This window comes from Rhamphochromis sp. 'chilingali' (assembly GCF_963969265.1).
Source record: "Rhamphochromis sp. 'chilingali' genome assembly, chromosome: 6".
Taxonomy (NCBI): Eukaryota; Metazoa; Chordata; class Actinopteri; order Cichliformes; family Cichlidae; genus Rhamphochromis; species Rhamphochromis sp. 'chilingali'.
The window spans coordinates 2,030,714-2,045,348 of NC_137933.1; the positions used below are offsets into that span (position 1 = coordinate 2,030,714).

Genomic DNA, 14,635 nt, shown 5'->3' on the forward strand with positions numbered 1-14,635 from the left:
TTAATGCAAGTGGCCCCTGGGCCGCAAGTTTAAGAGCCCTGATTCACATGACCAAACTGGAGTCCCATTATTGCGTTAATCAACAATGTCATGTGATCACAGTAAAAAAGTACAAAGAAATAAATTACACCCAACACTGGTAGCTACGTCCATCTTTTATTTACAGTCTATGTGCAAAACAAAGAAATTGAACATTAGAATAAAAAAACATAAAATAATGATTTAAAAATCTAAATCTGACTCTAGTGTTGCTAGTCCTGCTTTTCATGTACTTTTGTTTTTTTGCTCGTGTCTGATTGATGCAGTAACTGGAGCTCTCTGACTGCAATGTGTCCACTGTCATCACCAGGTGGAGCATGGTTTTAGGGCAGTCCACATATCTGGGATGGAGCTGCAGCACATGGGCCAGCAGACCATGGGACACTATCCTGTCCATTTTCACATGAATGGAGATGTGGATGAGAGGGGAGGCTATGACCCTCCAACGTCTGTCAGCGATTTATCCATTCACCACTCTTTCTCCCGCTGCGTCACTATCCACGGCTCCAATGGACTGATGGTCAGTTAGGAAGTTGTATAATTTATTTCTGTATTTTTTGTATGTATTAATGCATATATAAGAACGCATACATAAAAATGTGTAATTTATTGTTAAGAGTCATTATTGCAGCTCTTAACCTTCACTGGCTCAGAAGCAACCTGGTAATGTTAGGGACAGTGTTTTTGTATTCGTATAGCGCCGTACTTATTGGTGTTGGTGACTCTTACTAAGGCAGATACGATGACCTCATTTAAAGGGTTTTATATTCTTTTTAGTCTCCAGTAATGTCTCATAAAATCATTATTATAGTGACAGGCATATAATTTTAAATCTCTGAAAGAAACAGTTTGTATGAAGATGTATATGAAATATATGAATTAAAACGCAGGAGATTGGGCACTGTGTGACATGGATAATAGGGGGATTCAAGCTATTAAAGACAAGTGCACGACTATAAGTATCTTGGGGTCTTGTTCATGAGCCAAAGAAGAGTGGAGCGGGAGATTAGATCTGTTGTGGTGAAGAGAGCTGAGTATTAAATTGAAGCGGTTAATTAATGTTCTTACTGTCACCTATGGTCACAGGGTCTGGGTAGACCACTGACATCTCTGAAGGGTGTCTAGGCTCTGGCTTAGTGATAGGCTGAGGAGTCATTCATGTTGGACTCAGAGTGGCTACTCCTCCAAATTGAAAGGGTCCAGCTGAGTCAGTTTTCAGGTTCATATCAAGCAGGTTGCTTCTTTGGTCATCATATTCCAAGATTCCCTGCTGTCGCTTGTGTAGCATTAGTGCTACTCTGTCCTGCACCGGCTGCCCATGTGTGTTTCTGTCTGGCTACATTTGTTCAGCCTTTCACAGACTTTAAACTGATGTATCCTAAATTTGGCCGAAAAGGGAAAGCGAATAACAAGCACAAATTCAACCTAACTTCATCCACTTATCAGTTTGCATTTATCCACTAAACCAGAGCTTCCCAAAGTGTGGGGCCCGCCCCACTAGGGGGCTGCAGAGCCATTGCAGGGGGGGCTCGGTATAAAAAGGGGAAAAAAACAGACAGCTTGGACACTGCTAGCACGGGGCGCCCACACAAACGCAAAGCAGGAGATGAAACGTCGCTGAATATGTTTCCAAACCAACTTCATTCTAAAACAAAGACTAGAAAATCTGGTGAAGCAAATCTGCCCTTTGGCTTCACCTGCACAGGTGCCGAGGTAGGTCTCCCTGCAGGGTTGGTTTTCGCCAGGCTGTTTAAATCACAGACAAACAGTATCCCACATTCTTGATTTTTAGTTCAAACACTTCTTGTAATGACTAACTGCTCCTGACATGTTGGAGATGTTTGCTCTTTATACAGTAAAGTTACAGCAGGATACAAATAACATCAGGCTGATCCTGCCACGATTTGTTCCCCCGGTTCAAGTCACGGACAAACAGGATCCCACAGCTGTTTATGTTTTTGAACCCATTTTGCACAGAGAGGCATTTTTTGAAAAATGTATTGATGCAATGTTGAACATTATTACACAGGAAAAAAACAACAACACATAAAATAATGACACCGTGACGCCGCTGCCTTTGTAAATGGAGGGACAGTAACTGCGTGTAAAACCTGCAGACAGTCAGATTAACAGTATTTTGTCATCATTCTGCAATTCATCTCACGTAAACATGAAAAAGTTTGGGAACCACTGCACTAAACCATTTTCGTTGACTAGAATTCAAAGCTGAAGTTGGGTTAAATTTGGTGCAAGAATTTGCTTCCTAAGCCACAAAAGAAACGCATTTGATAAATAATGGAGCTTCTGATGAGCAATTACACTTTAGAAAGTTCACACTTTTGTTATAGACATTTTTTTCTACAGTTAGATTTGAAATGGACCCCATGCACTATGGTGACCTACTCTACAATCAGTAATGTACTGTGTTGCCTCCCAGGTAAAGGATGTGGTGGGATATGACACACTAGGCCACTGTTTCTTCACGGAGGATGGTCCAGAAGAAAGGAATACATTTGAGCACTGTTTGGGTCTGATGGTTCGAGCAGGGACCCTGCTGCCTTCAGACAGAGATAGCAAAATGTGTCGTGACATCACTGATGGAGCATATCCAGGATATGTGCCCAATCCACGTCAAGATTGCAGGTACACAAAGAAAGTTTGATTGTACATAAACGACATGTTTTAAATAGATTTTTTTAGACTCTCTTGTTTAGTTGTAACTGTCTACTTACAGTGCCTACACTGTCTTCTTTTTTTAAAAGGTCATTGTTCATGATACCTGTTCTAAAAAGAAGTTTCAGTATTTAGTTTTTAACAAGTGTGCCACCATCTTGTCCAAGTATGACTTATGATGTAATTCATTTGGTTGGTTGGTTGGTTGGTTGCAGTTACTAGCTGCATCTTGTGTTGGCTGAGTAACGACTGAACCAACTGAAACTAAAACTGAAGAGCAGTCCAAGGGGCTCATTGTTAGATGTGACGTGTTTGTACAAAAACGAGGACAGATGCTCCACTGCTGCACTGGAGAATCCAGAATCACTTATTTTGTAAAGCACTTTAGATTTGATACCACATTTACAGGTAACAACTGTGCTGGTGCCACAGTGCTGAGCTGGTTTGTGTGTGTCAAACAATGACGCATAAACCTCCAGAGATGATAAATATTAAGTAGCAGCTATCCATCCATCCATTATTAGGTATTTTAGTAAAATTATGACCAGATGTTGGACTATAAAAATGCAAGCAGCATGTCTTCACATCACTTCATTTCCATTATGAACAAAACAGAGACATTACGGTTTTTGAATGTAGACTGTTGAGAACTACATGCTCATCCTATCATCAATTCAACGCAATTGTATTTATACAGCGCCAAATCACAACAAGGTGCTTTGTATTGTAAGGTAGACCCACTCAGAATACATAGCAGCTTAGTCCAGGTCACATGACTTTCTATCTCACCACTGTCTCTGCATGACGGGGATGAAAACAGTTACTTAAAACAGTCATTTAGGGCTCAAGTGCTTTCACTGTTTTTGAGCATGTGTGTTTTTATGTGCATGAGTGTGAGTATGCATCGGGCAAAATCAGTCATCCAAATCATGCTCTTCAGATTAAACAGTAAGACATGGCACTTGGTTATATAAGCATCAGTGAAGATGCTTCAAGCTTCCTTTTTTGGTTTTTTGATTTTTTAATTCCCAGCAGACCTGTTTTAGCATCAACACACATGAGTGAATGAAAAGCAATTACATTTTTCTACTAAGGTATTTATTTCTACCTCTACATTGTATGGATATGTTTCAGTGTTCTACTGCTGACTCCCACACAGTGACTATTTTTATTTGCTTAGTTTTGATACGAGACCTTCATCAGTTAATAGTTAAGGATAAAACAGGCAGCAACCTTAACACGGTGCAAATGCTGAATTTCAAGAAATTCAAGAAAGTAACAACACAAAAAATGATCTGAGTTATTAAATATACGTCGAGTCCTGCATGTGTCTTTTGCCTTTCTGTCTTATCTTGTCATCTTCTGTTGATATTCATATTTAACAGTCCTGCCATGTAAATACTGAGATGCTTTGACGTGGCTTTAAAGAGGCCGTTCATGCTGAAAAACCCTTTCAGTTGGAGCAATTCTGCATATAAGTGAAGTGAAAGACTCATTGCCAGTTATTGAAACTGCTTGATTATTTCAACGATAACGATGGCACAATAAGTTATTAGGTTGAGGGAATAATTGGTTTTCATAGAGGGGTAGGTTTGGATTTTTCCCTTTGTTATGTCGCTATTTAAAAATTGCATTTTGTTTATACTTCAGTTATTTGATGTATGATTAATGGGTAAATTATTTTAAAAAACAACTTGTGTATATATTGTATATAAAACTTAACAAAACATTCTTTGCAAGTAGTAAGATATTGTTTAACAATGCACTGACAGGCAGTGAGTCACTTACAGTCTTGACAGAGGTGAGTTGAAATCCACTTCCCTCTTTGAAGTAAGAGTGTGGCCAAAAATGAAACCCTGAACTGAAAGCTTAATTCTACAATAAAAAGATAAACATATATTATAGTGGGGCTATTAGACAGAAACAGGAGTGTGCAAGCTGATGAATAAGCTACTATTGTGTGATGACTCAGTCACTGGGTAACAGCCAGTGTTGTGGGCTTTCAGATGGTTCCAGTGGATATCCATAGAGCTGACACGACTGAATAGTAAAGCCACTATTGCATGTTAGTAACTTTTGCCTGTTCTCACATGTAGTTTTTCCTCATTTTATGGTCATGGTCTTTCTATGCTTCACTTTTTCTCCTGCAGATATATTTACTCTTTCCTTTTGTTTAGAATAGCTTCAACATAGAGTTTGAAGAAAAGTAGCTCCACTAATGTTTGTGGATAAGGCTGAAATTCACACTCATTGAGAAAGTGGTTGCTTTGCACTAAGTCAGGAACATGATGACATGCTAGAAAGTTGGTTTGGTGTCCTGTTAAAGTAACTTTAGGTCTGCCTGAGCCAATAGAGTGCTCCACTAAATGCACACTTTAATATCTCATTCATTTGTTTATTACTATTTTCAGCGTGACTGAGGTGACTTTCTTCTTAACTCTGCTCTATGGTAAAATAAGCACCAGCACTAGTATTCCCACTAGTGGGAAGTGATAATGTTTTTCAGTAATTTGGTGATGTTATTAATGCACTGTCAATGTGTGTTATTAATTATAACCATAATAATTTGAAAAAAATCCCAGTTTTGCCATTAAACCTGGACATGATTTCCCTTGATAGAAGCTAACTTGGTTGAAGAATATAGTTTGCTCTCCCTTGAATCATGTTACCATGCCTACAGTAAAAGTGTTTTGGGTTTTTTGCAGACTTCTTATGTAAATGATTCTTTTGCATTGCACTGTTGTTGTATTCATCCTTTTAAGATTTTAAGACTAACTACAAATTCCTATAATGGAGCTGTGCAAGTCACATCATTGTCACACAATTGAGCATGGTGATGTTTAGCTCAGCTCTCAGACCTTCCTCCCTCCCATCACTTGTGACAGAAATCACATCAAGCAGGCTGGAGGGGGGCTAAGCCTTGATTGGGACTGGTTGAGACGTTGATTACATTGAGCTAATATCGTTCTCACCTCAATTGAGCTGCAGCAGGGGGTGATGAGTTGACAAGCGTAAATCATTGTTAAGGCTGCATAATGGAGAGGAGATGTTAACAGATAGGTCAAGTTGAGAACTGTGAAAGAAAGCAAACACACTCTGTTCTTCTGCAAAAGGCAAAAGCAGAGGTGGAGGTCTGTGATCAGTACAATTTGTACATCATGAAACTTGGTGGAAAGGTAGAGCACGGATAATGAGAGAGCTTTCAAATATTCTCATGATATTCCAACCCTGTGACTCCATGATAACTGAACCAGTAGCTCCGTTCATTGATAAAGACGGTGGTTAAAAGCTCTGTGATCATGATATGAGGTGGTGACACAATCTCTGTCCCAATCATTACATGCACCTGCTGGGTGTGTATTGGGTACTTCATGAGGATCATTTTTTGCTAAATAAAGATGAATGACAAGCAAAACTTTCTAGCATGGATATTGAACTACTGGACAAAAGGAGAACCCTGTAAATGTAATGTATGTTTAATGCATCTATTATTCCTCCTTCACCTACTTCATGCTGATGCTGTTCTGGAGCCATTTCCATCTTATGAGAGTTGTGGGTTCGAATCCCAACTGGGGCATCTGCATCCAGTAAGGGTCCCTAGGACCCACCATACTAACAATGAGCGGGAGAAATAGAGGACAGGAGAATAAATCAGCTGTTCTCGACAGAACCATCCAAGGTCTACTCTTAGTGGAACAGCACCACCAAGGCTAGGCTAACTCCATCTCAAGCCTACAACAGGAAGAGCATATGGCAGAAGGATGCAACACATAACGCCAACGCTCAGTGGCTGGTGGACCTTAGAGCAGACCACTGAAATGTCCCTGAACAGGAATTAGTATGAATACCATAGGAGCAAAACACCAGCTACTGGTAGACAGAACAGCCATCTAAGACTGTAAGACCAGGCCCACCAGACTGTGCACTGTCTGGACTCATAACTTGCCCCTCACCTAGATCCTGGAATGCCTAGAACTATACAAGATCAACAGGACCCTAAGAGCCTTCTTCAGGAACTCAGTGTGGATAGGGTGTACAACACTAGAGGCCAACTTCAAGCCCATAGCACAAGTCACCATCAAATGCGGGATCTACCAAGGAAGTCCTCTGCCCCCACTACTATTATGCATAGGCCTGAACCCCCTCAGTGAGATCACTGACAAGACTGGCTGCAGATACTGACTACAGAATGGAGCACTAATGAAGCACATGTATGATATCAAGTTGTATGTCAGGCATGAACGATACATCGATTCACGGATCCACACCACCAGGATCTGCAGCAAGGACATCGGAATGTTGTTCAGATCGAAGAAGTGTAGTCAGATGGTAACAAAGAGAGGGAGGGTAGTCAGAACTGAGCACATCGAACTACCAGAAGGCAACATTGCAGACATCGAGCACAGCTAGAAGTACCCCAACCACTCCACCATTTGACCTTCGATCTGAAGAAGCTTCTCGGATGAGAGGTGAAACGTCTTCAAGCAACCTAAAGAAGTCCAGATGCTTTTCTTTCCAAGTTCATTAGAAAATGTGTACTGTAGTTGTCAGGTTTCAGTTAACGGACTCAGGCGCAGACCGGGACTCCTTACAGGATTTACAGATTTTATTTACACAACGACACCAGGTGATGCTATTTACAAAGTGCTGGAGGGAGGGGAGGGGGGTCCAGGGTTCCGGGGTGTGTGAGGGAAAAGACGGGAATCTGACGTCCTCCAAAGGCTCTCTCTCTTCACTCCCCACACTGGGGAAACACCATCCACTCACTCGTCCACGGGATGACAGACAGGCAGGGAAAGGTCCGGGATAGATCTGTACACAGAGATTATAGTTAGAGGCGAACAGACGGAACGAACTCACAGATCCTTATTTACAATCTACTGAGCGACTGACGCTGATAACTCAACGATCCAGCGACGAGTGACACAGTGCTGCTGTCTTAAATCGGCCTTGTGATCATCCCGATAGGCAGCAGGTGCGTGGGCCAGGGGCGGGAGCCCATAATGAGCATCGCCCCGGCAGGGGGGAGAGAGAGAGCACATGTTGCCTAATACAGAATCAGCTGGTGAGGCACAGGGACCATGACAGTAGTGACATTTGGACAGTTTCCCTCATTTTGGGAACAGAACATACGTCCTTACTCGTGTAGAGTTTCCTTCTTGTTCTAGCACCCTGCAGGACTGATTTCAGATCCAGACATAGACGTAAATTATGTCCATTTTTGCACATACGACACTCTGACAATTTAGAAGCTATTTTCTCTCCTTCTTCTCCTCTGCATTACTGATTTAAACTATTTATGTGAAATCCAACATTTTTTTTCTTTTACAACAATCTTCTTCTATAGTGCAACTTCCACGTTCTGGATTGCCAACCCTAATAACAACCTCATCAACTGTGCGGCTGCAGGCTCGGAGGTGAGTTGTCACTTTCTCATCTCTCAACCCTTCCCCACCCCTCCTATATCCCCTGTTTCTCCAGGTGGAGCTCTTTCTCATTACCACATTGCCAGGTCAGATTAATGGCTGTATACTTCTATCACCGTCTGGAACAAGCAGACAACAGACGCCCTGCCATACTTTCACTATGATAGAGTGCCAATTATGATCTTACTTTGAGGATTTCACCAGGATCCATTGGGAGGAAGTGTCAATTATCCTCACCAGTATAAGAACTTTTCTCATTTACACACTTGTAAAGAACAATAGCAAAACAGAGGCTGACATGCAAAGTGCAAAACTGATTCTGTGGTTATGTTTATGTATAGGAGTCTGCACATGTTTGTGTATGAACAGAAATACAGATAGTTTTTGTTTTACAGATAAAGTAGTTACTCTAAACTAAAACATTTTATCCTAATAGCTCTGTTTGTAACTACATGTCTATTTGTGTGTAAACCCTCAGGAAACAGGCTTCTGGTTCCTTTTCCACCATATGGCGACAGGCCCCTCAAATGGGTCATACTCGCCTGGATATACAGAGCACACACCTATGGGCCAGTTCACCAACAACAGAGCCCATTCCAACTTCAGGGTGAGTCTGAGGATGAACTGCTGTGGGGAGATAAAGAAAGCTGTGATAGGGAATTTGACTAAAAAATGAATAAAAAGTTGGAATTTGTCTCTACTTGTTCAACATATTAAGTAATCAGTTATTTACTGTTGGAAAGAGCAAGCAGGAAGTGAGCTAACGAAAAGAAGTTCAGTCTTCTGCTTGGAGATAAGGTTGAAGTTACTGGGTACTGGCAAAGTCTTTTCTTTCCATGACCATGTAAACTGTGCCTCTATCACAACAACTTCCACAAATCGGGGAAAGGATAAAATCTATAAAAGGATTCTTAAAGACGTAAGTGTTCATCAGTCTACAATAAGATTATAACCAATATTAAAAAAGGGGAAAGTAGAAACCAACCGTGTGTCACTGCTGGGGCAGCAGTCGTGTGGTGTTGTGAAGGAGGACCAAAGTATCAGACAACGGCGGTGATGCGAGTGAGTTTATTTACAGTGAGTGACAATGAACAGAAGTGAGGACAAAATTAAGCGATAACCTAAACTGAGGAAAACTAGAGAACAAACCTGAAATCATACAAACACGGGAAAACGGCACGGAGAATGTCGGGAAAAGAGACACGGAAATACACAGTTACACAGACAGACCGACACCAACTATATACACACACACAAGGTAATCAGGTAATGACACACAGGAGGGAAGCACAGCTGATCCTAATTCACAAGACGACAGGAAGACACAAGCTGACACAGTGATAACAGACACAGACCTTTAAAGACAAAGTCAGGGACACGAACAAAGCACCAGGAGAACGACACAGGAAATAAACCCAGAACTGGAAACCCTGAGAATGAAACCTACATACTAATAAAGATAACCATGAAGAAATTAAACATCAGATGAGCTAATAATAATAAACATAATGCCAAACACAAAACACTGGGTCAACGACCCAGCACCATGACACTGATTTCAGGTGATCTGATTGCTTGGATGATTATTTTGTTTACTCCCACTATTATGTATTTAAATGGTTCACTTCACAATCCAAATACACAGTTTTGCAAAACCTATGGCCTCACCCATCCAGATAATTGAAATGAGGTGTTCTTCATTTGACTCATTTGGTGTTTGATTATCAAAGCAGAGCCAATAGCTCTCATTGGTTTCGCAATGACAATCAATAGAGAATTAAACGAATAAGTGATATCGATATTGGAATCAATTTGCATCCCTTATCATACAAAACCCTGTCCCCCCAAAATTTGTAGCAACATGGATTTTGTTTTTGCCCGACAAGTATACTGAAAGTTGAATCTAGCAAACAACACATCAGCTTTTTTTGTTAGACCTCTCTCAGTAATTTACACTAAGTGTGAAAACACTGTTGTTCATTCGTTTGTTCCGAATTGTTCAGGGTAGCTAATTATGGTCAAACATACAGCAGGTCATCAGAAAGTTGGCAGTTTGATCCCCAGCTGCTTTAGTCTGCATGCCAAATATCTTTGGGCAAGATACTAACCCCACGGTGTGATCGTGGCTCACGAGTTGGGCGTTCGCCTTGTAATCGGAAGGTTGCCGGTTCGAGCCCCGGCTTGGACAGTCTCAGTTGTTGTGTCCTTGGGCAAGACACGTCACCCGTTGCCTACTGGTGGTGGTCAGAGGGCCCGGTGGCGCCAGTGTCCGGCAGCCTCGCCTCTGTCAGTGCGCCCCAGGGTGGCTGTGGCTACAATGTAGCTGCCATCACCTGTGTGTGAATGGGTGGATGACTGGTTGGGGTCCTTAGGGACTAGAAAAGCGCTATATAAATACAGGCCAGGCCATGTTACTCTCCAATACATCAATCAGACTACAAATGTGTGTAAATGTTAGATAGTAAGCATAGAAGAAAGCTTGTTTGTATGAATGGGAAGTGCTTTGAGTGCTCCAGTAGAGTAGAAAACCACTATATAAGAACCAATCCATTTATGAAAAATGTTTTCTTACTTAAGACTCCACCATGGTAAAAAAAAAACAAACAATGACAAACTCCCACTCACCTCTGAATCAAACCTGTGACACATGCACAGGCTTATTTTATTTGGTGTTTCAAAGTAAGAGTGGAGAAGAGCTTTGGGCTTAGGACTTATACCTACCCTAGCTTTAACAGTGTTTTGTGGGCCTACTTGATGTAACGTTTTATGTGGTGAATAATAAAGAACATCAGACTAAAGAAAGAAAATTGCTGATCCTATACAAATGTCAGCTTCATTTGTTTCTACTCCTCCATCCTCCTGCCTGTGACCCAGAAAGCAGTCTCAGTAAGCCAGTTCTTTCAGGACAGACCAGAGTTCCAGAGTTTTAATTGTCATATAGTATATAGTTAACTTACTTTGCAATATTTTCTTTCACTTGTCATTTACAAGTGCGTGTAGAACATTTCAAAGAATACAGTCCCTAAGAATATCACAGATAATGCTAAATTCACAGCTCACCAAACATGAACACTTAATGTTAAAAGTGCCGTCATCATCAGTGCTGATGGCCTGTCCTCCCTTAAATGGTGGAATTGGATTGGATCCATTTTTCCACAAAGCCAGCAAAGATACTGATGGTTATACAGTGGTCCCCACTTCAATTCAATTTTATTTACACAGCATCAAATCACAACATCAGTCGCCTCGAGGCGCTTTATATTGTAAGGTAGACCGTACAATAATACATACAGAGAAAACCCCACAATCATATGACCCCCTATGAGCAAGCACTCTGGCAACAGTGGGAAGGAAAAACTCCCTTTTAACAGGAAGAAACCTCCAGCAGAACCAGGCTCAGAGAGGGGCGGGGCCATCTGCAGCGACCGGTAACTTAGTCACAGTGATAGTGTGAACACACTTTTGTGCAAGAACTGAGAAATGGTCAAACTGTTAGAAAAAAAGAGAGATAGTTGGAAAAAGTCAAGATAACAGAAACGGAGGAAAGCAAGCCAGATGAGTGGAATGAGATTGGTGGTGAGATAGGACCGAGTTTGGAGTTACCTGTGGCTCCTAACACAGCACAGCTGGAGCAGAGAGAGATTTATGAGGCACCACTGAAAGGGAAGCGCTGTTGTTATTGCCTTACTTTCTCAAGCCCTACAGTGATTTCTTTCCTGTTCCATCTCACTCTCTCGTTCCCTTCTGCACTTTTAATTTGGATCATCCTAACAGGAGCATAAATCATGTGAGGTTGGTGTGAGAGAAAAGGTTGTTTCAGGGCTGCTGGTTGAGTGTTCAACAGCAACACAATGGCAGTGTCTTTGTTTAGAAGCAGCACACTGCCATTAGGATACTTTTATTGTTGTGATACTTTTTATTTTATTTAAGAAAATGCTACAGAAGGCTGGATTAGAAATTGGGAAGCATGTAGGGTTATTCTTTGCTTGATTTAGGAAAGTTTCAATAAATGTTTCTTATCAGATGATTGGATTTAAAGCTTCGTTAAGTGAGATATGGGAACATTTCATGCAGTGTATTTATCCTTTATTTAAATGTTTCCCAGTTCTCTGTAACTGTATTTTTTCATAGTTTTACTTGCCTCCTAAATCTATGGTGATTGATTTGAAAATCTGCAGCTCTTTTCAGGCTTTAGGGGCATGACTGTAATGATGACTGGTCTTATATCAGCAGAGACAGATGCATGCCAACCAAAAGCAAGTCTCAACAGTGTTAACAGTGTAATGTTACTTCAGCAAAGCAAACAGGAATCAGTCAGCTGAGGCTTCACCTTGAAACTTGATAAACTAGTGTTATAAAACAGAAGGAATTATAAATAACACCTCACTTCACCTAAAGGCCTGTCACCTTTTTCAGTCCAACAGAAACCTTTGTCACTGTTTGAGATAATATGACACTCAAAGCCCGGCTCTCACTCTATAGTCTTCATCCCTATTTTCTTCCTGTATGTAATGTCTAAAACAATTTATAAAGTAAAATTGATTTCATTTATTTATTGATTGATTTTTATCTCTGTGCCCCTCACATGTATATCCCCAATTTGCTGCTGCTCACTAAATTTACATGATGTCATGGTAAGGTTAGCAGAATTTATGAAGAGCAGTCTAGTGACACTGGTATACAAGTGGCTTGATTAACAGGAAGAGATGTTTTATTATATTTTAATGGGGCGATCGTGGCTCAAGAGTTGGGAGTTCGCCTTGTAATCGGAAGGTTGCTGGTTCGAGCCCCGGCTTGGACAGTCTCGGTCGTTGTGTCCTTGGGCAAGACACTTCACCTGTTGCCTACTGGTGGTGGTCAGAGGGCCCGGTGGCGCCAGTGTCCGGCAGCCTCGCCTCTGTCAGTGCGCCCCAGGGTGGCTGTGGCTACAATGTAGCTGCCATCACCAGTGTATGAATGGGTGGATGACTGGATGTGTAAAGCGCTTTGGGGTCCTCAGGGACTAGTAAAGCGTTATACAAATACAGGCCATTTACCATTTTAGACACATTGGAGTGTATAAAAAATATGGATGTAGTCAGTGGCATGTTGAGGAGCTAAGACTTATCATCCTGATGCTAACAAACCTGTATAACTAAGAAGTAAGCTAAGAAAGGAGTTAATAATGAAAACTGTTCCAAAAGGAAACAAGTACACAAACGTGGGCAGACCCAGCACACAGCTGCAGGCTACAGCTGCCTGTCAGCCACAGCAGGCACACTTCTAAGTTAAGACTGATTACAACCCAGAGTTGTCACTTACTATGCAGTTGCTATCCTCAAGCACGACCTCAACAAGTTTGAGGTCTTCCACTGTTTGCATCAGGTTATCAGAGTGTCCCTCCTCGACCATCTTACCAACAGCACAAAACGTAGTCAATGTCACCAGCAACCCTCGATGGAAGAGCTGATCCAGAAGAAACGACTGCAATCTGGTTTGGACACGTCTGTTGCATGAGCAACCATCGCCTCCGATATCGACTTCTGCTGCATCACCTCTCCGCCCGCTGAAGAATCAAGCATGACGCACCCAAGAAGACTTGGATCAAGCAAATTGATGACGATCTTAAAAAACGACATCTAACCCTGGAGCAAGCAAAGGTCAAGGCCAAAGATCGCAAGGCCGGGAAGTGGATCGCTGACCAAGATGGAAACCCTACGGCACCCACGGCAACGTATTCGCTTCGTTGACGACCTCCCCTGTCGACTGTCAGCTAGGAACAAACGAAGACAAGAAAAGATGTTGAAATGAAAGACTAAAGTGTTTTTTGTAGCATGCTATAAAATATTTTAACTCTACTATAAAGTCGAGCGTTTTAACGAAAACACAAATGTTCCAGAACCTGCAGTTCCTTAAGGTTAGAAAGGGAATCCCTATAGACTCCCTTTTAGATCCAACACAGGTTTTTGGAACATTTGGGTTTTCACTGCCACCTGACATCTACAATTATTAAATGCCACGGAAAGTAATGCAGGTCAAGTTAATGGTCAGCTTTTTAAAAAACCTATGAAATATGTTGGGGCCAAAAGAGTTAACAGAGTTTTTACTAAAAGGGATTATACGAGCTAGCAGCTGTTGCTGGTTTACTGCGAATTACGACCTGATGCTGGGCTGCTCAACATGTGTCTGGAAAAGGGTGCAAAGAAGAAGTCTTCTGCTACTGAGCCTGATTTATTGCTTGAAGAAGCCAATAAAAATGTTTCATAACATTCATGCATTTCTCCTGCAGCTAAGGGAGGGAAACAGGACGAAGGTAGTGGTTTCAACTCAAAATTCATTTGCTGAATAAAAATTGTACCTTCAGTTGGAAACTTGTTGACAGTATATATATTTTTATTTATTATACTTTTGACATTTTTCCAAATAATGACAAGAGTTACATGCAAAATTAACCACAAACCATTTGTTAAATCAGCGCTAAACCAATTAATTTACCCAGGGGGCCTGTCAATTCTTCT

At 41.4% G+C, this 14,635-nt stretch overlaps 1 protein-coding gene across 4 annotated transcripts in view; it reads left to right on the forward strand.

The window, feature by feature from the left end:
* cemip (cell migration inducing hyaluronidase 1) overlaps nt 1-14,635 on the forward strand; it is a 157,063-nt gene that overhangs the window by 116,989 nt on the left and 25,439 nt on the right. For all 4 annotated transcript variants that reach the window (XM_080884666.1, XM_080884668.1, XM_080884667.1 and 1 more), the window contains 4 exons: nt 350-559; nt 2,477-2,682; nt 8,060-8,129; nt 8,617-8,745. In XM_080884666.1, coding sequence (XP_080740792.1) covers nt 350-559; nt 2,477-2,682; nt 8,060-8,129; nt 8,617-8,745 — 615 coding nt within the window. The remainder of the gene's footprint in view (nt 1-349; nt 560-2,476; nt 2,683-8,059; nt 8,130-8,616; nt 8,746-14,635) is intronic.